General features: G+C 45.9%; 2 protein-coding genes and 1 pseudogene across 12 annotated transcripts in view; all 3 read left to right on the forward strand.

Moving 5' to 3' along the window:
• LOC124861450 overlaps window positions 1-22,460 on the forward strand; it is a 700,723-nt pseudogene that overhangs the window by 615,719 nt on the left and 62,544 nt on the right.
• The window catches only part of LOC124861512 (protein NLRC3-like), a 737,509-nt gene that overhangs the window by 497,447 nt on the left and 217,602 nt on the right, over window positions 1-22,460 (forward strand). The gene's annotated exons all lie outside the window — the stretch shown is intronic.
• Window positions 1-22,460, forward strand: part of agap1 (ArfGAP with GTPase domain, ankyrin repeat and PH domain 1) — a 104,116-nt gene that overhangs the window by 68,687 nt on the left and 12,969 nt on the right. For 7 of the 11 annotated variants that reach the window (XM_047355153.1, XM_047355154.1, XM_047355155.1 and 4 more), the window contains 5 exons: window positions 1,965-2,129; window positions 5,117-5,281; window positions 14,240-14,394; window positions 15,004-15,094; window positions 15,532-15,754. In XM_047355153.1, coding sequence (XP_047211109.1) covers window positions 1,965-2,129; window positions 5,117-5,281; window positions 14,240-14,394; window positions 15,004-15,094; window positions 15,532-15,754 — 799 coding nt within the window. The remainder of the gene's footprint in view (window positions 1-1,964; window positions 2,130-5,116; window positions 5,282-14,239; window positions 14,395-15,003; window positions 15,095-15,531; window positions 15,755-22,460) is intronic. The other 4 variants (XM_047355156.1, XM_047355146.1, XM_047355148.1 and 1 more) reach the window with 2 other exon arrangements.

The raw sequence follows: 22,460 nt of genomic DNA on the forward strand, positions 1-22,460 counted from the left end.
AGCAGAAGAAAGCCGGAAGAAGTCCTGTTTGCAGTTTGCTACGAACCATGTAGGAGAACTGTGGGAGGAGCTCTGATCAGAGGAGACGCCGTTCTCCTCTAATCACACCAGTATGCAGAACTTTATGCATGGTACAAAGCTAACCCTATCCCTACTGAGAAGCATGGTGGTGGCAGCAACATACTGTGGGATGCAGGGATGGAGAAGCTCCAGTCTGTGTTGGTCTGTCACAGAAACATCAAACTCTGTGGCTGTAACATGACGAAACCATGGAGATGGGCGTGAAGCTGACATGAAGAGTGATCATCCAGACACATCCCCAGTTGGTTCCAGTGAATAAAGACCTCCATGTAATCACATGATGTCTCTCCTTCCAGCTGATTGTGTAAAGTCTAATAGCTGCTCCTGTTCATCTTGTTTCTCATCACGCCTGTTTCTCCATCTGAGCCAGCAGAGACAGGAAGAAGCTGTCCTTGAAAGACCAAACGCTCCTTATCACCTGAAGGAAGGCGTCGTAAAACAAAAGCCTGGGGCCGCTCCTGCGTGTCGTGCACTCGTACATAAAAAGCAGCTCTTATGAGGCTTAAATTAAGCGTACACGCAGGGATCCAGGAGGCCCGGCTAATAGCATGAATATTCAGTGAGCCGTGCTCTATTCACTAATTATTGTCATGAATATTAATGCAATCAGAGCAGAGGCTCCACTCAGCCAGCACCAAGAAATGAGCTGTAATGAGAGGATGGAGGGGAGGGGGGTCTGCTGGACCACAGAGCTGCAGCTTTGATTTAAACCAGGGTGTTAGAGGCTGCTTTATGGTCCTCCCCCTGAGCCTGAGCTGGGAGGCTGGTCACATGACCTACAGATGCTGAGGAGGCTGGTCACATGACCTACAGATGCTGAGGAGGCTGGTCACATGACCTACAGATGCTGAGGAGGCTGGTCACATGACCTACAGATGCTGAGGAGGCTGGTCACATGACCTACAGATGCTGAGGAGGCTGGTCACATGACCTACAGATGCTGAGGAGGCTGGTCACATGACCCACAGATGTTGAGGAGGCTGGTCATATGACCCACAGATGCTGAGGAGGCTAGTCACATGACCCACAGATGCTGAGGAGGCTGGTCACATGACCCACAGATGCTGAGGAGGCTGGTCACATGACCCACAGATGCTGAGGAGGCTGGTCACATGACCTACAGATGCTGAGGAGGCTGGTCACATGACCTACAGATGCTGAGGAGGCTGGTCACATGACCTACAGATGCTGAGGAGGCTGGTCACATGACCTACAGATGCTGAGGAGGCTGGTCACATGACCCACAGATGCTGAGGAGGCTGGTCACATGACCTACAGATGCTGAGGAGGCTGGTCACATGACCTACAGATGCTGAGGAGGCTGGTCACATGACCTACAGATGCTGAGGAGGCTGGTCACATGACCTACAGATGCTGAGGAGGCTGGTCACATGACCTACAGATGCTGAGGAGGCTGGTCACATGACCTACAGATGCTGAGGAGGCTGGTCACATGACCTACAGATGCTGAGGAGGCTGGTCACATGACCCACAGATGCTGAGGAGGCTGGTCACATGACCCACAGATGCTGAGGAGGCTGGTCACATGACCTACAGATGCTGAGGAGGCTGGTCACATGACCTACAGATGCTGAGGAGGCTGGTCACATGACCTACAGATGCTGAGGAGGCTGGTCACATGACCTACAATAAAAAAAGGCATAGGTGTGTTTTTAGACAGGTTTTAAAATCTGTCATGAATCTCTTACATAAAACCCTCTGGAGTGTCTGGGATTCACTATAAATGTGGACATTCAGATGTCCTGCTTGATAACCCTTCCCACCTTCTCATGAATGAAGTGAACCTGGTAGTTTCCTCTCCTGCCTGTAGAGGGCAGCATCAGTGTTTCCTGCTGTGCTGACCTCCTGCCCTTCTCTCTCAGGTTCAGTGTCCAGCAGCTCGTCTGTGTCTCAGATGGCGAGCGGCGTCAGCCTGGTGTCCTTCAACAGCCGCGGCCTGGAGGGGATGCACCAGCGCTCCTACTCCGTCTCCAGCGCCGACCAGTGGACCGACGCCACCGTCATCGCCAACTCCGGAGTCAGCACAGGTCAGCCATTCAGATGTAGATGTGAGAGTGAGGTCCAGACACGCAGCTCTGCCAGGGGCCCCTGTGAGCCTCAGCATGGAGCTCCGTGTGGGGGCCTATCATTTGTCTCCCATTGATCCAGCTGTCAGGGCTCTAATGCGGCCTTAAATGTTTGTCAAGCTAATGGACTCTGTGGGGGTTAGCGTGTGTGCTTGACTTGAAGTGGCAGTATTATGTCCTTGAGACCAAACACACACACACAGACTGACAGCTGTCAGGTCGCGTGTTGTCATGACGATAAGCCCTCCAGACGCCCCGAGCAGCGTTTAAAGCTGTGAAACACTTTGAGAAGACTCCCAGGAGAGGTGTTGCTGCTGGTTGAGGTGCTACTTGTGCTCTCTGACCAACATCTCAGCTGAAATGATGCTCCGGATTTATTCTTGTGTAAATAAATGGCCTCAACAGACACATGAGATTTAAATTTTACTGGAGTTTTGCAGGAATTAATTATATTTTCTGTTTCTGTCATAAAAACAATCTGCAGTGGACTGGTATTCAGTAGAAACAGAAAACCTAAAAAAACATCTGTAAAACCCAGACTTAATCAGTCCAAAACCAGAGAACAACGATTCATTATATAACCAGGCAGCTGTCACTTAACCCAATCATCAGATCAGTCAGACCTGTCCAGAACTGGTTCAGTCCACACTTAAACCCAGCCCAGAACACAGGATTACAACGGTTTAATTTAAACCAGACTGAAACTGCTTGGAAAGACACTTTAATCCTGATTGAAACCAGTTTAAATGTGTTGGTCAACCAGAAACAGCTGATCTTCTGATGTTAGGACCTTTAATTTTAGCTGCAGATGAAACCTTTGCTACAAAGGTTCAAGTTTACACTAAAGACTTGAATTAATTAAAGGACTTTTATTATTTTCATTTTCTCTTTATTGTATTTCTTTTACTCATAAAATAGTTAAAGGGAAAATCTGCAGAATGAGCCAATTTTTTACTCGATTAATAGATTAATACTTTATTTTAAATCAGTTTACTTATTGTAGTGCAGCTCTTTATTAAAGTCAAATTCAAGGAACATAACACAATATTTAGCCTTTTTTACAGTATTTTGCTGTAGGTCCAGTATGGTACTGTGGACCTCAGCTCCTCTGGTTCTGCTGTGGTTCCAGTTTGCTAAAGAAACCCATCAGCTGGGAGGGTGGGATGCTATGGACTGAACAGGGTTTGCAGATGGGGGCCGTTAATTGCACGCTCGGGGATGGCATGTTGTCAGCAGAGATAAGTTGTCACATTTTCCACTTGAGCTGAGACTAAACGATTGTAAAATAAGTTATGGCCGTCCTTGGGGCTGTCCGCGGCCCGGGAACGCTCAAACTACATACGCGTGTGCTTCCATCCACACACTCAGACACACACCGAGCTGATGTCAGGGCGCCGCGTCGCCGTCATGTTGATGGAAGCTGAATGTTATTTTATTCTGCCGCTAGTCACGGCTGTCAGCCGCCGCCTGAAGAGTGGAGGCCAGAGAGACTGGGCTCCCATCGCCTGCTGACTGACCAGGGCTCTGCTATAAACAGGCTCTACTGCAGCTGATTACCAGGATTATTGTCTTTAAAAGGCCTGAATGTCGGGAGGCCGTGTGCTCCGGTGATTTACCAGCAGCAGATCTGAGCAGTTTATCATCCCACATCTAGTCTGCACAACGAAACGTCCAACAAAGACCTGCCCTCAGCTGCATAGAGTCCTGATCCCAGTAGATTTATAAAATAGTGTCTAAAACTGGCTTCAGACCAGCTTAAAGCCAAATTAAGCTTGGTGGAAACTACTGTAAACCATGACAGGACTATTCTACAGTCCACCAGAAGCAAGCTGAAAACTGAAACCTGCATAAAACCAGTGTGAATCAATGCTGGTACCCACTCTGAAACCAGTTTTATCTGAAGTAGTTTATTGTAAAACACTCTTAGAAGTAAGTCTAAACTGGCCTAAATTCTGAACCAACAGAAACCAGATCCAAAAGTGGATTAGGACCAGTCTCAAACAGATTTGGTATCAATTCCAAAACCAGTATAAACACAGTCGTAAACCAGTTAGGATCCATTTTAAAATATGCTTTCAGTCTAAAGCTGAGTCCAAAACCAAGGCCAAGACTAATTTTAGGCTTTATAGAGAACCTGTCTAAAACCAACGTTAAACCAGAGTAGGAGTATGTTCGACACCGGTCCTAAGACTGTCTAAAGCCAGGTACTAAACCAGAATTAAGACCCAGTCAAAGGCCAGTTTAATCTAGAACAGATTATTTTCTGTAAAATACAGGTAGCCTAATTCTGTCTACAAAACCATCTAAAAGTACTGGTTCCAACCAGATGAAAGCCCAAAACCAGCACAGTAGAGGTTCTGATCTGCATAATGACTAAATGTTCGCTGCCAGTATCAAACCCATCTAAAGCCAAGTTTGAAATCAGTTGAACAGATTCTGTAAATTCATAATGGATGAAAGTCCAAACCAGTACAGTAGAAAATCAGCCGAGTGAAATGATGTCTACCAGTGTTGAGGCGGCCTGCGGTCTAAACCAGCGTTTAGACCCAGTCTAGAACTAGCCTGGGATCCAAACCTAAACTAAACTAATAATCTGTTAATAGATTTTATAAAACAAGTTTAAAAAACCATGAAAATCAGCCCAGACATTCTCATCAAACTGAAGCTGAAAGGTCTGAGAACTAACCACAACCCACAACTAAGCCATCCGGGTTAAAGTCCAACTGAAGCAGAACCCAGGTAGGAACCAACAAACATGATGCAGTGATGTATCTGAAAGGTTGTTCCTGAATCTGCAGGAAGGAACGGTACATTCTTGGCTTTGCTCTTTCTCGATAACAAACAGTTCCTTACCTTAACGATTAAATTCAGATAGATGTTTTCTCCTAATTTGGCCTCTTCTAACATGTTTTATTTGTTTTCTTCTGGCTTGTTTCTGTTTGAACCAGCAGACACTGGTTTAGGCGACTCGGTCTGCTCCAGTCCCAGTATCTCCAGCACCACCAGTCCAAAGATGGAGCCGCCTCCATCACCGCACGCCAACCGCAAAAAGCACCGGCGGAAGAAGAGCACCAGCAACTTCAAAGCGGACGGCCTCTCTGGTACTGCGGAAGGTAACACCATCTCCCCTCCCCTCGCCTCCCTTTCCTGACCTGGGTTTGATCTCTAAATCCTAACGCTGTGAAGAAATCCTGAATCTTCTCTGGTGCTTCCCACTGTTTCTCAGAGCTTCTGTAAAAGGTCTCACAATAATACCAGCAGAATGTAAGACCCGGGTTTGGAAACGTCGTCATGTGATCGTCTGAGACTCCTGACCTCTAGAGGGAGGGAAGGATCTCTCCATCCTGCCATTCTTCAGCCCTTCATCCTTTCCACCATGTCTGGTTTGCTTCCTCATTCTGTGGATCAATGAGAACAAATGTTTCCAAGAACCTTCTGTTTGCTGTGATTCATCTCAAAGTACCAGTGTTGGGTCTCTCTCAGGTCCGAAACTAGGCAGCAGTCTGTCTGCATGGTTCCAAGGATGTTCCCTGCTGTGGCATTGGGCTGACGTCTGGTTCTTTAAGTTCTGTTCAGATTATTTCTTGTGGATCATTTTAAAGCTTCGCTTCATGTGACACGAAATGTTGATTCAGTTTCACACTAAATGTCAAGTTTAAACCAAGACCACTTTTAACCTAAACCTAAGCTTTTATTATAAAGGCCTAAGCTCAGTTTCAAACCAAAACCAGTTTACACTGAAGTTAAAAAACCAGTTTACACTGAAGCTAAAAATCAGTTTCAAACCAAAACCAGTTTAAACAGAAAGCCAACGCTGATTTCTACACAACGATCACAACTACTTTCAAACCAAAGCCTAAAACTGTTTCAGACTGAGGTCCAAGTCCAGAACCAAAGACCAAATCCAGTTTTAAGACGGTTCCAAAACAGTTTGAACACATACTAAAACCGGTTTAAAAAAACCAGTGTTCTAATACCTAAACGGGTTTCAAAGCTATTTTCTCAACCAATTACCAACTCGTTCAAGTATAAAACATTAAAAATTATAAAAGTGTTTCAAACCGAGATAAAAAAAGTCAGTGAAAACATTTGTTCATAATCAGGATTAAACCGAATAAAGTCAGTTTTAGCCTGAAAAATAAGGTCCATTACAGGTGAGTCCCTTACAGGTCCTTCTCAAAATATTAGCATATTGTGATAAAGTTCATTATTTTCCATAATGTCATGATGAAAATTTAACATTCATATATTTTAGATTTATTGCACACTAACTGAAATATTTCAGGTCTTTTATTGTCTTAATACGGATGATTTTGGCATACAGCTCATGAAAACCCAAAATTCCTATCTCACAAAATTAGCATATCATTAAAAGGGTCTCTAAACGAGCTATGAACCTAATCATCTGAATCAACGAGTTAACTCTAAACACCTGCAAAAGATTCCTGAGGCCTTTAAAACTCCCAGCCTGGTTCATCACTCAAAACCCCAATCATGGGTAAGACTGCGGACCTGACTGCTGTCCAGAAGGCCACTATTGACACCCTCAAGCAAGAGGGTAAGACACAGAAAGACATTTCTGAACGAATAGGCTGTTCCCAGAGTGCTGTATCAAGGCACCTCAGTGGGAAGTCTGTGGGAAGGAAAAAGTGTGGCAGAAAACGCTGCACAACGAGAAGAGGTGACCGGACCTTGAGGAAGATTGTGGAGAAGGGCCGATCCCAGACCTTGGGGGACCTGCGGAAGCAGTGGACTGAGTCTGGAGTAGAAACATCCAGAGCCACCGTGCACAGGCGTGTGCAGGAAATGGGCTACAGGTGCCGCATTCCCCAGGTCAAGCCACTTTTGAACCAGAAACAGCGGCAGAAGCGCCTGACCTGGGCTACAGAGAAGCAGCACTGGACTGTTGCTCAGTGGTCCAAAGTACTTTTTTTGGATGAAAGCAAATTCTGCATGTCATTTGGAAATCAAGGTGCCAGAGTCTGGAGGAAGACTGGGGAGAAGGAAATGCCAAAATGCCAGAAGTCCAGTGTCAAGTACCCACAGTCAGTGATGGTCTGGGTTGCCGTGTCAGCTGCTGGTGTTGGTCCACTGTGTTTTATCAAGGGCAGGGTCAATGCAGCTAGCTATCAGGAGATTTTGGAGCACTTCATGCTTCCATCTGCTGAAAAGCTTTATGGAAATGAAGATTTCATTTTTCAGCACGACCTGGCACCTGCTCACAGTGCCAAAACCACTGGTAAATGGTTTACTGACCATGGTATCACTGTGCTCAATTGGCCTGCCAACTCTCCTGACCTGAACCCCATAGAGAATCTGTGGGATATTGTGAAGAGAACGTTGAGAGACTCAAGACCCAACACTCTGGATGAGCTAAAGGCCGCTATCGAAGCATCCTGGGCCTCCATAAGACCTCAGCAGTGCCACAGGCTGATTGCCTCCATGCCACGCCGCATTGAAGCAGTCATTTCTGCAAAAGGATTCCTGACCAAGTATTGAGTGCATAACTGTACATGATTATTTGAAGGTTGACGTTTTTTGTATTAAAAACACTTTTCTTTTATTGGTCGGATGAAATATGCTAATTTTGTGAGATAGGAATTTTGGGTTTTCATGAGCTGTATGCCAAAATCATCCGTATTAAGACAATAAAAGACCTGAAATATTTCAGTTAGTGTGCAATGAATCTAAAATATATGAATGTTAAATTTTCATCATGACATTATGGAAAATAATGAACTTTATCACAATATGCTAATATTTTGAGAAGGACCTGTATGTTCTAATATGTTGTAATATGGGTCCAGAGTTCAGTTAACCAGAGAACCACATGGTTCTTCTACTTTTAGCCCGAATCGATGCTTCTGTCTTGTAGTTTTCAGAATAAACTCAATTTGAAACCGTTTTTGATAATTAAAATCCACTTTTAGCTTCTGTGTTATTGGGTTAGAAACCTGATGTTCTTCTGCTGCCGACCAATCAGTGACTGCAGCCTCTACCATCAGCTGTTGACCGCCAACCAGGAACATTTAAAGACCTTCTCGGTTTGTAGCGATGCAGACTTTGATTAAGGTCTATTTTGCAGCAACAGCGTCCTGATTGGCTGATCCCAGACCAGCCCCGCCCATCTTCAATCACTCATCAGTGGTTGGTTATTATTCATTTCTCTAGTGATGGTAATCGAGGCAGTTTTACATCCACACACAGTCTGTGGATGTCTGAACAGATGTGGCGGCTGCAGCAGATGTGTAATGGTCGTCTCTCCATCACCACGGCAACAAGCAGCTGACATGACGAGTGGCTGTCTGGGTGATGGATGGACGCTGCATCTGTCCTCATCTTTCCCTCCATCCTCTGCTTTTTTATTCTGTCTTTATTCCTTTAATTCAGAGCCTCCATCACTCCTCTCTTCCTCCGCCAGTGCTCCATCCTCACCTCCTCCGACCGCCACTTGTCATCAGGAGACTCGTCCCCTATTAGTCAGACAGAGAGGCTTAAGTGAAATATTATAAATAATCCAACGTATTGAAATCTTTTATCAGCTTTGTCACTTTCATTATTCAATAAGCGATTAGTAACAGTCTTCCCAATTTAGCCATTAAGCACTGAGCGCGCTCACTGGGCCGCCAGCCCGCAGCCCGTCACGCCGGGCGGGTGGGTGAAGTATCTTGGTGTCAGAGTGGAGCTCGCTGTAATTTACGAGGGGGGACCGCCCTCTGCAACCGAGCTCACCGTGATCGGACCACACACACAAACACACACCATTACAGGTAAGTTCACCTGCTTGACTCAGAGCAGTTCCTCTCTCTCATATTCAGAATAATACAGTTTAAGGTGCAAGCAAACACTATCAGAACCAGTTTAATTCAAGGCCCAAATCGGTCCAGAAACCAAGACTGAAACCAGTTTTAAACCAAAGCCCAGAGTCTGTTTTCTGAACTGAACCAGAGCTTAAGGACCCGGTGGTCTTCCTTTTAGACCAACCACGGACCTGTTAGGCTCTGCAAAGCTGACCTCTGTCTCCCACAGCTTCATGTCAGACGTTTCCTCAAAGCAGAAACTCTGCAAACATTCCTGGACCCTTCAACCAGCAAACTCCCACCAACCGCACAAAGTCCGGGTCCCAAACAAAGCTCTTGGTTTATTGGATGTTTCCACCCTGACAGGCGCTCAGTTGGTCCGTCGGGTTCTCTGTGCACCTGCAGCAGGTTCCAGTGACCAGGAATTCCTTTAAAGTCGGGTTAATCAGGTGGAAAGTCAGCGGTTCATTGCAAGCCTAGTCAGGTGGAGAACAAAGAGCAGTGCAGGTGGTCCAACTGGAGTCTGGTTCTGTTTTACTTCTTCTACCACAGGTCCAACTGAAAACCTGACAAAGTTTAATAATAAATAAAATATGCATATTTAGTTTTCCACCCATGTTTCATCCTTTATTAAAGTGCAGCATGTTGTGATTCTGTCCTGGAAGAGTCGCTGCGATCCAGCTCTGCGTTGGGTCAGAACCGGAGATAAATGTGGGATAAATCTCCTTCTTTTCTGCCTCACAATCTGCTCCCACTCCACAAACTTCAGAACAATCGACTGCAATATTTTCCAGGTTATTAATGTTGTAAAATGCTGCGAATAATATGGGAAGTAATGACCTGTGTCGCAAAGCAATACTGTGTGCGCTGACATTTAAGGCTTTTAATTTGTGTTTCCTGAGGCCCCCGTCTGCCTGCCTCACGCCTCCCCTCTCATTGCACCTTCGCTCACGGCCGGCCGGACCCGGTCTCTCCATGACGGGCCCGTCTGCATGTCCTGCTGGAAATGTTGGATATTTGGTTTGTTCTGTTTGTGCTGCTAAAGGTTGCCGGTGTCAGAGTTCACAAATTGCCTCGGCGCCACCTCCCTCTGCGCGAATGTCACCCACAGTAGCCGAGAGCGTTGGCAGTAATTACCAGGAACGGCGGGCGGGTTGTGTGTTTCTGTGTGTGCATACGTTTAGTCGCGCACGGGCCGACCCAGAACGTTTAAACTGACACAGACCTTCAAGGATCTGCAGGAATAACCTGCAGAGGATCAAAAATAAAAAATAAAACGCTCCTGTTTGCTGCGTGCATTATTGTATGTATCGAATATGATGCTGTGATATTCTAAAAGTTGATTTAAATGTCAAAAAGATGTGATGGCTGGGCGGATTTTTTATCTTCTACAGCGGTGTTAAGCTTTTAATTTATGTCATTAAATAAATATTTACTTTAATTATAATGGAGATCTTTGAGTATCATCTCTTTTCTGTCAATTTATCTGATTTATTCAAAACTAAAAACATGTTTGAGTTCATCTCACCACTTCTTGAAATTATCGAAAAAAATGTATTTGAACAGTTTTAGAAGTTTAGCTTTTTAAAAAGCTAAAGTTTGACAAAAACATCGGATCATTTTTATTTTTAGTTCATCATAGGAAACGTTTTAAAGGTTTTTGGATTTTTCTAAATTTTAAATATTTCACAGGTTTTCACTATTTTGAAAGCTGAGTATTAATAATAAAACTGGTTTTAAACTAAGGCCAAAATCAGTCAAGACTAAGACAGAAACCTGTTTTAAACCTGGTGTAAACAGACAGTAAAACTAGTTTCAAACCAAAACCAAATTCAAAACTCTTCTGAAGAGTTTTCAAGTACTGTCAAATTCTAGTTTCGAACCAAGTCAGAACAATTTTAAAGCAAACCCAAAACTAGTTTAGAACCAAAGTTTTAAATATAAGCCAAAACTAGTTTTCAGACTAAACTCAGTGTAAACCCAACGTCAAAACTGGTTTCAAATCCTTACCAAACCGGACTTAGGTTCCAGTTTTAAACAAGGAACAGTATCTTAAAGAACCAAAGCATGATCAGTTTTAAACTTCTGCTGAAACCAGTTTAAACCAAAGCCAAAACCAGCTGAAAACAGACGACACATTCAGTTTAGATCTAAAGCTGAACCTGAAGTGAAACCAGTTTCAGACCAATTATAAAATCCGTTTAAAAACATCTAATCCTGATCGAGTAAGAAAATCAAGTTAATCGTAGGTAAATATTTCCAAGTTAGTTTCCTGTAAACCAGTTTATGAAGTTTTATTTTTATGAATCGTGTTAAATCCATTTTAAATGAGTCGTCCATTTAGGCCTGAAAACAAATACTGAAGTTTTATTGAGTTATAATTTAATTTAAAGTGATGTTGCTACATTTTCTGGCCACTTGGGGGCAGCAGCGCGGCCTGTGAGCAAAACTTCTGACATATTCAGCGAGTTAAAACTCAGATGTTTGCAGATGTTTGATCCGGCCTGTTTGGAGGTAAATGTCATCTTTATCTTCTAGTTTATTCTCCATCGTAGCTTCAGCAGCTGGATCTCCACCTGTGTGTTTGCTGCTCTGCACAGAACCAGAAGTTCTGCAGTTAACCGACACCAGAGGCTGCGGGCTTCTGGAGAATTATTTGATTGACCTTTAATGTGAAAATCTGACGAGTGCAGCCTTTAATGTCACGCTGTTTCCCTGGTTCCTGTCCTCCCAGGAGAGCTGCAGGCCCAGGTGGGGGTTTCAGAGCCGTAACTGATACCCCTCCTGGCTCTATTCATTAGCTGCTGCGGCACGCCGGGTCAGCTGCGGCGTTTAAATCAGAAACAGCGTTTAATCTGTGACGGAGGGGGGGCTCTTTGTTGGTTTCTATAATTGTCAAGCATTCCCCCTCCCACCCCCTCTGCTACTCCTGAAAACAGAGAATCATGGGAATTTAATTATGATGGGACCCTGCAGGGCTGGGGCGGCGCTCCACTGGTGGGCTGTCATTCAGAACCAGAACTGAAAGGTGTTCTGAATACCTTCTGAGGAGCTCAGATATCTGCAGCTCATGAATATCAGAAGATCTGCCTCATCTCAGAGAAGATGTTGTTTCTGAAGCTCTTAAAAACTCTTGGACAGTTTAGCTCAACACGCGCTCAGAACATGAAGTGAAAACGATTTAAGTTCTGAATTAGGGTTCTGTAGAGGTTATCACACCTTCGTTCTGAGCCCGTCGGCCGCTGGCAGCAGCTGAGAGGTGGACATGATCCACAGTTTTCCTCTGTTAGAGAAACTTTAGACAGCAGCCGTGTTTTCAGTTTTTCTTCCTGGACGTGGTTGAGTTTCTCAGGTGGCCTCTGGGTGCTTCCTTCCTCCCATCCTTATCTTCTCTTCTTCTTCTCCTGGGTCGAGTCCATTGATAATTCAGAGTGGAGCCGGAGGGGAACTTCAGCTCCAATGCTCTGAGACGCTCCCAATTAGCCAAATGACTGGAGCTGAGGAGGAGCAAATGGTTGCTCCCTGGCGGGCTGGCCGTGACCGCTCTCCGACTGATTAAACCTTTCCTCTCCTGGCCGCCTGATCGCAGCAATCATCACGAAGAGGCGGCTGCAGAAGTTGTTGTTGCCACCTTCACAGATCTGCGTTCACCGCTGATACCAGAGACTCAAATCTGATGCAGATCCGCCATGCTGGAGGCCATCCTGTGCCCCGCCGGCTTCCTCTTTCCCCTCATTGGGGTTAATTGTAAACAGAAGCTGCTCGTAGTCTGCAGTGATGATTCCCTGAATCACCTCCACCTCCCATCCTCTCCACGGTCTGCAACAGCTTCCAAATGTAGACAGAAACACTTCAACACCCATGATACTGAAGAACTGCATGGATTTTACTGCTGAAATTAAATTAACGGGTATTTAAAATTAAACTTGAGGCAGTTCGTGCTTATTTATTCACCCTCTCTGCTTTGAAGCCCAACATTTGGACCTGGTGCGGCAGAAGTGCTTGAAGAAGCCACACGACTGCTTCAGTCTGAGCACCACATGGTGTCAGTGTATAAAAACCTGTAGGTTAAAGGCTGGAAGGCCTCATGGAAAACAGGACATTAAGGACCAGATGAAGAGCTCTGGACCAAGGTTCTGGTGAAATCTAAGCAGATGTTGATTGCATGCGTTATTGGGATAAAATAACCCTTTTTTCCTGCGTTAGCTGTTATTTATTTGTCTAAATGTCCTGATTGTCCCTCCCAGCACTTCCGAGGAGTAGATCCATATGTCCCAGCAGAACCTGGTTGTTATGACTGACCTGTCCCCCTGACATGGGTCCCAAGGGGCGGCCGTTCAGGTGCCCTCAGGGGGGAGCTAACGTAATTTGGAGGACATCCTGGCTGCCGGGGGGTCGGCGCTGGTGGGTTCGGGGGAACATGTGTCTACATCCAAATCCACACTTTACACCAGAACCTAAACTAAAATTTGTTTTCGGTTCAAGGCAGAACTTGGGGAACTCAGAGATGTTCAGGGAATCTAGTCTAAGGTTTTGGTCCAGTTTCATGGCTTCTTGTTTCCTTTTTTCTAATAATTGTTCTTGGCACACCCTGAATGCTTGACCTTCACAAAGAAAACAACAAACATAACTTGGTCCAGAAGTTTAGGGAAAAAAATGTTTAAGCCGACTGATGGTACCCAATCCTTGAGGTCAGATGATTGTGACCTTTGCCACGAGTTGCTCTGATGAAGCTCACTGGGGTTAAAACATCAGTGAAGTTCTTCAGTTGTCCTTTGGGTTCTTAGAAAACAGAAACTTATGGCTGAATGTGGAAGGAAAGGACAAACCCTGATGGTCCACGTTCTGGGTTCCACTACCGGCTCTGATTTGGTTAGGTTTAGGCATCACATGGCACCTTTACTTCAGCACACTTCCATCTTCCAGTGTTTCTGGAGGTTGGGTCGGTCTGAAACACGGTGCCTTTGCATTCAGAACATTTAAACCAAACATCTGGGATGTCAGAGGACCATTGATCCAGCTGTGCAGGTGTAATGTAGGCCTCATCAGCCACCTGTAGTGTAATAGTCTCATTCTAGCAGAATAACAGTGGAATAATCAGTAGTATAGTGAAGACATCTAACCTGCAGACCTTAGGAGACCATTACCTCCCTAACATCTCTTCTTAGTCCTTTCAGAGTAAAAGAACGTTGAAGAATGAAACCAAGTGTCCGAGCTGAAGCATTTTCTGATTGTCCAGAAGTCCTCTCATCCTGTTTTCTTCTCTAACAGAGCAAGAGGAGAACTTTGAGTTCACCATCGTGTCGTTGACGGGTCAGACGTGGAATTTCGAGGCCACGTCGTATGAAGAACGGGACGCCTGGGTGCAGGTCATCGAGAGCCAGATCCTCGCCAGCCTGCAGTCCTGCGAGAGCAGCAAGAACAAGGTGATCCGATCTTTCACCGTTTGGTTTTCCAGACTCTAGTGTTCCTGAAATGTTGATGAGTTCCTGAGCTTTTTTTGGATGAATGTTCCTAAAGCTGTTTGATAAAACTGTCCTATAATGTGTCAGAGCTCGATTTCACCACGTTGAAATCGCCCTGAGATCTTCACACAAACCCGATCTTCCCACTTTGTTCCTACTTTCACATTTCTACTCCCATAATTACGGAATACCAATTACTGTAGCTGCAGCCAAGGCTCGGCGCTGCAGCCGGCGACTCCATCTCAGCCGCGACCCGCCGTGTTTACGCCTCAGGCTCTCAGCCCCCCTCACCCAGCGCCCGCCCAACCAAAACCATTTCATTTGTTCGCCGTGTTAGTCCCTTATATTACAGACATGGCCTGAAACAGCATCTCCTCACGTCTGTGTTTGTGTTGGAGCAAAGATGCGGCAGCTCCGGCTCTGACAACAGGAAGTGATGTTTTAAGAGTCCAACAAGTAGAAACTGGCAGGTTTATCTGGGGTTCTCAGGCTGAAGGTGGTGCTGATGGAGAACCGAACTGAAATCATCAGCAGAACCTTAAATCTGAACCTGATCCTTTTGTCTTTCAGTCTCGGTTGACCAGCCAGTCCGAGGCGTTGGCTCTGCAGTCCATCCGGAGTATCCGAGGCAACGGTCGCTGTGCCGACTGCGATGTACAGAGTGAGTGGAAAAAGAAGCTTCCTTTATGTATGAAACCTTTGGGTTCACTTAGTTTGAGCAATACATTACGACCAGATGAGGGTAAACCTGTGAGGCAACTCATGACTGAGGGATTATTGGTGATGAAGATTACACAGCTGGTACAGAAGGAGGAACGAAACAACATTTCCATAGAAAATTGGTGAAATTAACACCATTGTCTTACCTGAGCCTCTAATACCCAGATCAAAACACCAGTGAACCCAGTTTGGGTTTTATTGAGCCATTCGATGTAAAATTACCAGTTTTCACCTCAATGTTTCAGCAGATAGTGTGAATGCAAACTGGGAAAAAACCCTTTTTAAATTCCTAAAACCACCAGAAATCATTTAGAACCTGAATGTCTGGAAAGCTTTAGACCTTCTGAATCCCAACTGGTCTTCTCACTGCTCACGCAGACCCGGACTGGGCAAGTCTCAACCTCGGCGCCCTGATCTGCATCGAGTGCTCGGGCATCCATCGGAACCTGGGGACTCACCTGTCCAGGGTCCGCTCTCTGGACCTGGACGAGTGGCCGCTGGAGCTCATCAAGGTGATGTCGGCCATCGGCAACGAGCTCGCCAACAGCGTGTGGGAAGCCAACGCCCAGGGACGCCTTAAACCCGGACCAGACGCCAGCAGGTAGGATGCACAGGACGCACCTTCTGGACCTTGATTGTGTTTTTCTCTGGTTTTCAGTCGGTGTAAGTTTTCCTGGGATCTTTGTCACCGTCTGCAACACGGATGTCTTTAGTTGAAGTTGAAGTTGAAGTTTAGGCATTAAATCTACTTGGTTAACCTTAGGAAAGGGTCCAGTAGGTTCTGTCCCGAGGAACCGACCACTGTATACCAGCCTAAACTTCGTCCTAAAACCTAAAAGGTTCTGGTTTGTTCTTGTCTTGTTGAGCAGAAAGAAAAATGACGTCTCCTGTTGGATTCCTGGTCATGGTTAAAATCCTAAACTTGAGTTTGATTCTTTGGACGTTTGGTTCTGATCTTTGTTGAGTCTCTCTGTCAGACTGTTGTGTTTTTGTTTTCACCCTCAGTCGGTCACTAAATAACTGAAAGCTTTTCTTCTGGGTGGTAACATCTCCTCCTCTCTGGTTGACCTCATCCTTTACATTTAAGGGAATAAAAGCCGTCTCCCTGGGAGATGTGGTAGCTGTAAATATGCTTCGTTGAAATCAGACTCATGCTGATATTTTCATGGTTTTTCTTATTTGTTGTCCCAGTTGTGGGTGCAGCGCCTCCAGTTGCAGACAGGGGGCGGTGTGTCAGTGTTGACCCCCTCAGGTTGACTCTGGATGTGTCGAACATCAACAAACGTCCTCTCCTGCAGACACCAGGGAACGGTGGCGTGCCGTGCGTGTAATTATGCGGCTCTGGGAGGCCATCATAACAAATTAGAGCTGACTGGCGTTCGCATAAGGATCGACTTCCCCGTCTCCCCCTCTCTGCACCCACCCCCACCCAACCTCATTAGTCAACAGAAGCACCTTATAATTACTCCTTCATGCTCACAACACAAACATTTTAACCCTGTGTGTCCTGAAACGCCACGTCCTGTCTGAAACCCACCTGAACCCGGTGAGCCATCAGGCCTCCTCCATCTCAGCACTAATGCTTTTTACTGCCGCTCATGTTGCCATTTATTTATGAATCTGAATCCTGGTTTCCCCTGAAGAGATTAGAGGAGGAGGTCAATATTATCTCAATTAACCCGCAACGCTCCACTGCAGCTCCATCTCTCCCCTCCGCCTCCTCTTTCCTGTCAATAGTATTTATCAGTCCATTCCTTAAGTGGCTCGCTGTTTGTCCTCTTCCCCTCCATAAATCCCGGCGTTCCTCTGCCCTCCCTCCCTCATCCTTCCATCGTTTCTCCACCTCCGTCACTATCAGTTTGGAGGCTGACTTTGGTCTCTCAGATGATTTAAATGCTGCACAAATTCTGCTGATGTTACAACAGGGATATTTTCTAGAAATTTTAACATTAAAGCTGTAAAATAAGTTATTAGGTGTCGAAGCATCCAACAGATTATGGAAATCTGGTGTAATTTCTATATTTCCTTTCTTCTGATAGAGTTTTTTTCTTGTAAGTACGATATGTGCACCACTACGTCGATAGAAAAATGAACCCTGGTCACCAGTAGGTGGCAGTGTGGCTTATGTGAACATGTTTTAGCTAAACATTATGACCTCTGAGCCGTAAATCAAAAACCTTTTTAGATGAAATCCATATCAGATAAGATAGGCTGGCATTTTTAGCTATATTGCAACAAAATAAAAAATGATTAAAAATCATCCATTTATTTTAACGAGGTCAGATCTGAATGAAGCTGAAGACTCGTTATGCTGCAGTTTCTAGTTTGTCTTGGAATCCAGAACCTTCAGCAGTATTTTATAATTTAAGCCAAAGCTTCAGTCTGTTCTATATTGTGCTGATTTAAGAAATATTCTTTTGAAAAATGTAATCAACATAAGCGCAGGCTGCACAATAGGGGGCAAATAAACACCTTGACCCACAGGGGTCCCAGCGGCTTCAGGAGGGCTTGGACCCTCGTCATAACTGCTTGCAGTTCTAGTATTGACCCAGATGTCTTCTAGAGAACTGGAAAACACTGGAAGTCTTTGCTCTCAGATTGAAGATTTCCAGTTCCACAATGGGAGGAACTAGTTCCCAGTATGGGTACTGGACACCACCACTGATCATATAAACTGATAACCAGATGTTCCTTTCGTCTGTTCTGGTGTTTCTGGTTTATTTTAAACCCACTAGTTTAGTTTCAGCTGCTTATAGTGGAATAATGTTGCATGAAGGGGGATCATTTGTTTCCTGTTTCTGTAAAGGAGCTGACGTGGGTCGGGTACTGGTTTAATCCCCTCTTCATGTGTAAATCAGAAGTTTTGGACCCGACCTCTTAAATCATGGCATGTTAAAGGGACTGTAAAGAGAAAGGCTGTGGAAAAGAAGAAGAATAGACTGGGGCACGAAGGAGAAGCCGGTGGAGGCTTTTGTCCGGACGGTAGGAGAGGCTGATGGATGGAAAAACGCCCTCCCCTCATGGTCTCTCAAGTGAGTAATAGAGGCCGAAATTTCATTTTGCAAGTGGCTGATTTAATGATCCAAAGGGTAATTAATGGCCTGATTATCTTAATGTTAAATATGGCCAGCAGCAATTACGCTGACCTCCTGTCTGTCATTGCTAGCCCCCCACCTCGCCTCCAATTAGGTGCTGTGTGGAAGTTTGGCAGAGGAGGTGTAGACGGGGTGGAAAACAGAAAAGGGGGGGAAGATGAACACCTTTATTTTTGAAGAGGTGGGGCCTCCTTAGCCCAGCCGTCTCCCTAACCCTGGTGCTCCGAGCGACGGCCGGTCCAGGTCTCATTAACATCAGCCCTGTCTCAGCTAATCGTTTCCGAGCCGCAGATCCGAGCCCTTGCCGCGGCCGCTCAGCCAGATACTTGTTGACGTGCTGGCAGCGGCGGCAGGAGTGAAGCTGAGAGGCTCAGTGTGGACCAACACCAGCCCTGCCAGCTCCGCAGCGCCACAGGGATGTTGTTAGGTTCCAACCACAAAAAGACTCAGTCGTCCTCTAAACGTTCCCATTAACCCCTGGCTGCCCGCGGTCAGCCGTCATCACCTCAGCTGGCGCTCTCGCCCCACGCCGTGCCCCAGCTGATGCCGCCGCTCAGGGGGCTGCTATGTTTGGGCCCTCTGCCCACCAATGAGCACACACGGGGGGGACCGGCTGGCTCTGCAGCACCAACTTCAGCTCTGGTCCTCAGCTCATTGTTTTAATTAGGTGTCGAGTGGAGCATCAACACCAGCACCCAGGGCCTGATTGGACTCCGTTTGACGCAGCGTGTTAGCAGGCCTAAGCCGACATGGAGTGACAGCGCCCCCTGGACACTGAACATCTTCTTCCAACCCCCTCTCCTTCCTGTGTGCCATCGCCTGACCTTTGGTGGTGTGTTGCAGAGGGTCAACATCCTCCTCCGTTTCAGTTTTACTGCACCAGGAAAAGGGATTCATCTGGGATCAGGTTCACTTCTGAAGCATCCAAAGATGAGCAGGTGTTTAAAAAAGGTTTGCATGGAAAACCATTTGCCTAAATTTTGAAAATGCATAAAAAAGGATCAATTCAACGAAAAACTTTATTCAAATTTAAAATCCGGCATTTCCTCCAGATTCCACCTAGACCTGAGGAGTTAAACATGACGATTGAAATGTTTCATTGTTATTTAAAAAAAGGTTTTAAATTGAAATGAAGGAGTTAATGAGCGGACCATCAGAAAGTATTCACACCCCAGGTTGAAGAACCTTTCACAGTCTGCTGTTGAAGCCACAGTGAGCTTTAGGTCTTCGTCATGTTAGAAGATAAATCATCTCCTCGCTCTGAGGTCCAGAGAAGAACCTCTCTGTATCTGGCTGCTGTTCTCTAACCGTGTACCTGGAGTCGTCAGGCAGTTCCTACCACAGAAACGCATCCCCACAGCATGATGCTGCCACTACCATGCTTCCTAGTAGGGACGGTATTAGTCAGATAAGGAGCAGTCCCAGTTTTTCTCCAGGCATGATGTTTGGAGTTCCATCAAAAAGTTCTGCTATGGTTTCACCAGACCTGAGAATTTAGTTTTGCGAGTTGCTCCTCTGACCTCTTCACCATAAACACCTGACTGATGGAGCACATTGGCAATGGTTGACCTTCAGGATGGTTCTCTTATCTCCAGACTCTGGAGCTCTTCCTTACTTGCCTCAGTCATTGGGTTCTTGGTCACCCATCTTACCAAGGCCCATCTTATTACTCAGTTTGGTGGGGCGTACAGATCTCTGCAGGGTTCTGGTGATGCAAAACCTCATCATCTGAATAGTAGGGACCATGATCCTTTGCAGGAGGTTTGGTGCTGCTGAATGTTCCTGCGTTCTTCCTGACATCATTGCTTGGTTTCTGCTCTGGTATTAACATCCACCTGTGAGACTTTATACAACAAAATATGTTAACAAATTACATGTTTTAGCCCATGGGTCGGGTCCAGGTTTAGCCTGAACAAAGACCTTTAATGTCAGGTTTGGTTGGCCCGTTAGGTCCACCTACACCACGTTTAGACATTAGTGGACATGTCACCATTCACCTTTCAGCAACATCCAGCCAACATTTAGATGATCTACTATGAAATCTCTGCGATTATTCAGTCTAACCGGACGTAAACCCAAATTATTTACTCTTATATCTGCATATGTCTAAAAGTTGATTATATTTCTGACTTAAAACCCCAGTGAAGACATAATCTCTGCTGTGGTTATTTACAGAAATCAGGACCCGAAGATTGTTCTTGAGATTGGTCTTAATTGGATCAGTTTGGGTTCATTTTTCCAAACTTCTCTGGAAAATTTCCTGTTTGATTTAAGTTCTCAGATTTCTGTGGATCATCAAACTCTTTTAGGAAGCAGAACTATTGTAGAGCAGCCTGTGAAAGTGTTTATTGGCTGCCTTTATCTCCATGAAACCAGGTCCTGAACATATTGATTGTTACCCTGTCGCAGGAGTCAGAACCGATGAATCATTAGATGCTTTCTCTGGTTAAAATGGATCTGAAAGTGGTGTTTGTGCAGATTTTCTTGTGTAAAATGACACTAATGAGACTACTCCCTGCTGGAAAACAAGCCCCAGGTTGAAGGGTCAGTTTTTTCCGTGGTTTGGATCCTCACTGTGAAGTGAACGGTGGAGGGAAGTTCAGGTGCCACACCTTCCTCCGACAGCAGAAAAACGAGCAGGAACGATGTCAGCTGACGGATGGAGTCGCAGAGCGATGTATCCGCCTTGCCTCCACCGTTTAACGGCGCTCTCCACATGACGAATGCCCGGCCAGTAATAATTCAGCAGCAGGTCTGCGGCGCTGGGAGCCAGGGGAGGCGGCGGGATGAGGGCCCTTTATGGGAACAGATTCGTCTTGTTCTCTCTGTTCTGTCTGAAAAGGCCAGCGCTAACAGATTTAAAATTAGACCGGGGGCTTTTAATCTGGGCTGGGGTGCAGGTGCAGCGGACGGCCCGACACGGCAGTCCGATTGGACTCAGGGGACCAGATGGGGCCACCAGGAGAAGAAGGCGTGCAGGGGGGCCCCCACATCCCAACATAATTGCCCCCCAGGGTCAGAGGAAATGGTGTTGGGGGGCAGGAGGGGGCAGATCTGACTCAAATCCTCAGACAACCCAACTCAGATCAGCTGGGGCTGACCTGAGTGGGACACGTGTCACATTATACACAAATAAACCCATAATCTGCAGCTCACCCAGAGTCCTGGGGGGTCAGAGGTGGCTTAAGATATTCCACCTAATACTTGGTCTGTGCAGAAAGATGAGCTTTTTGCTACATAAAGCTGCTAAACTGGAACTTTTGTGGCTGAAAGCATCTAAAAAATATATATAATAAAGGGCCTAAAAATGTTCTATGAATCAAACCGCTGGTGTCTGGTTTAAATCTGAGCATTTAGTTTTGAATTGTGAGTGAAACTCTGCAGTGAGGAGGTGGAAACACATGAATGATTGAGCTGAGCTGACACATCAACATTAATGTCCCAGTCTTTGGTATAAATAAGTGACTTTCCCACGAGATCATGCCGTGTGCGTGGCTCTGATCCAGATGGAGCTCCGTTAACTCGCCGCTGCCGCCTGTCATCATGTCCTCGTCATTATCCGGCCGTTGCCGGCCCCTCGGCCTCCACGTTTGACAGGCAGTCCCAGTGCAAACGCTGAAAAATAATTGGCCCCTACATTCTAATTCATCTGTAAAAGGGAGGCCTTGATTAAATTAGTCCTAATAGACATTATTTTGTACATGACTGCTCTGCCGCTGCCGTAACCGTGTCCCCCAACTCGCCTAACAAGCCCTCCAATTTACTATTGACATTAAGCCGGCCGACACGAGCCAATCAGCGGACCATTCATCGTTTGTCATTGCAGCGAGGTTATGCTAATGCGGACTAAAAGCACAAACTAAATGCACATTCTTTATGCCTGAGTCATCAGATTAACCTCGCGTCCTCTCCCCCCTCCTCTCCCTTCTTCTAATAATGGAGAAATAAATAACGCTCTCCACACGCATCACGCTGTCCGTCGGCTCTGCTCCTGCTCGCCGGGAGCCGGCAGGGTCGGCTCCTGGAGCAGAAATGAATCCTCTCGGTTAAAGTTTCCCCCCTCCGTCCTCCCACCCTCTGGCTAATTGGCTCAGTTGGCAAATTGCTCATAGAATAAAGAAAAGGGAGAAAGGGGGTGGAAAAGCTCCACGGCAGAGTTGTCCTGGCGTTAGTCGGTAATGTGTTTGGATGGAATGGGTTCACGGCGAGCTG

The sequence above is a fragment of the Girardinichthys multiradiatus genome, chromosome 24, assembly GCF_021462225.1.
Source record: "Girardinichthys multiradiatus isolate DD_20200921_A chromosome 24, DD_fGirMul_XY1, whole genome shotgun sequence".
Lineage (NCBI taxonomy): Eukaryota > Metazoa > Chordata > Actinopteri > Cyprinodontiformes > Goodeidae > Girardinichthys > Girardinichthys multiradiatus.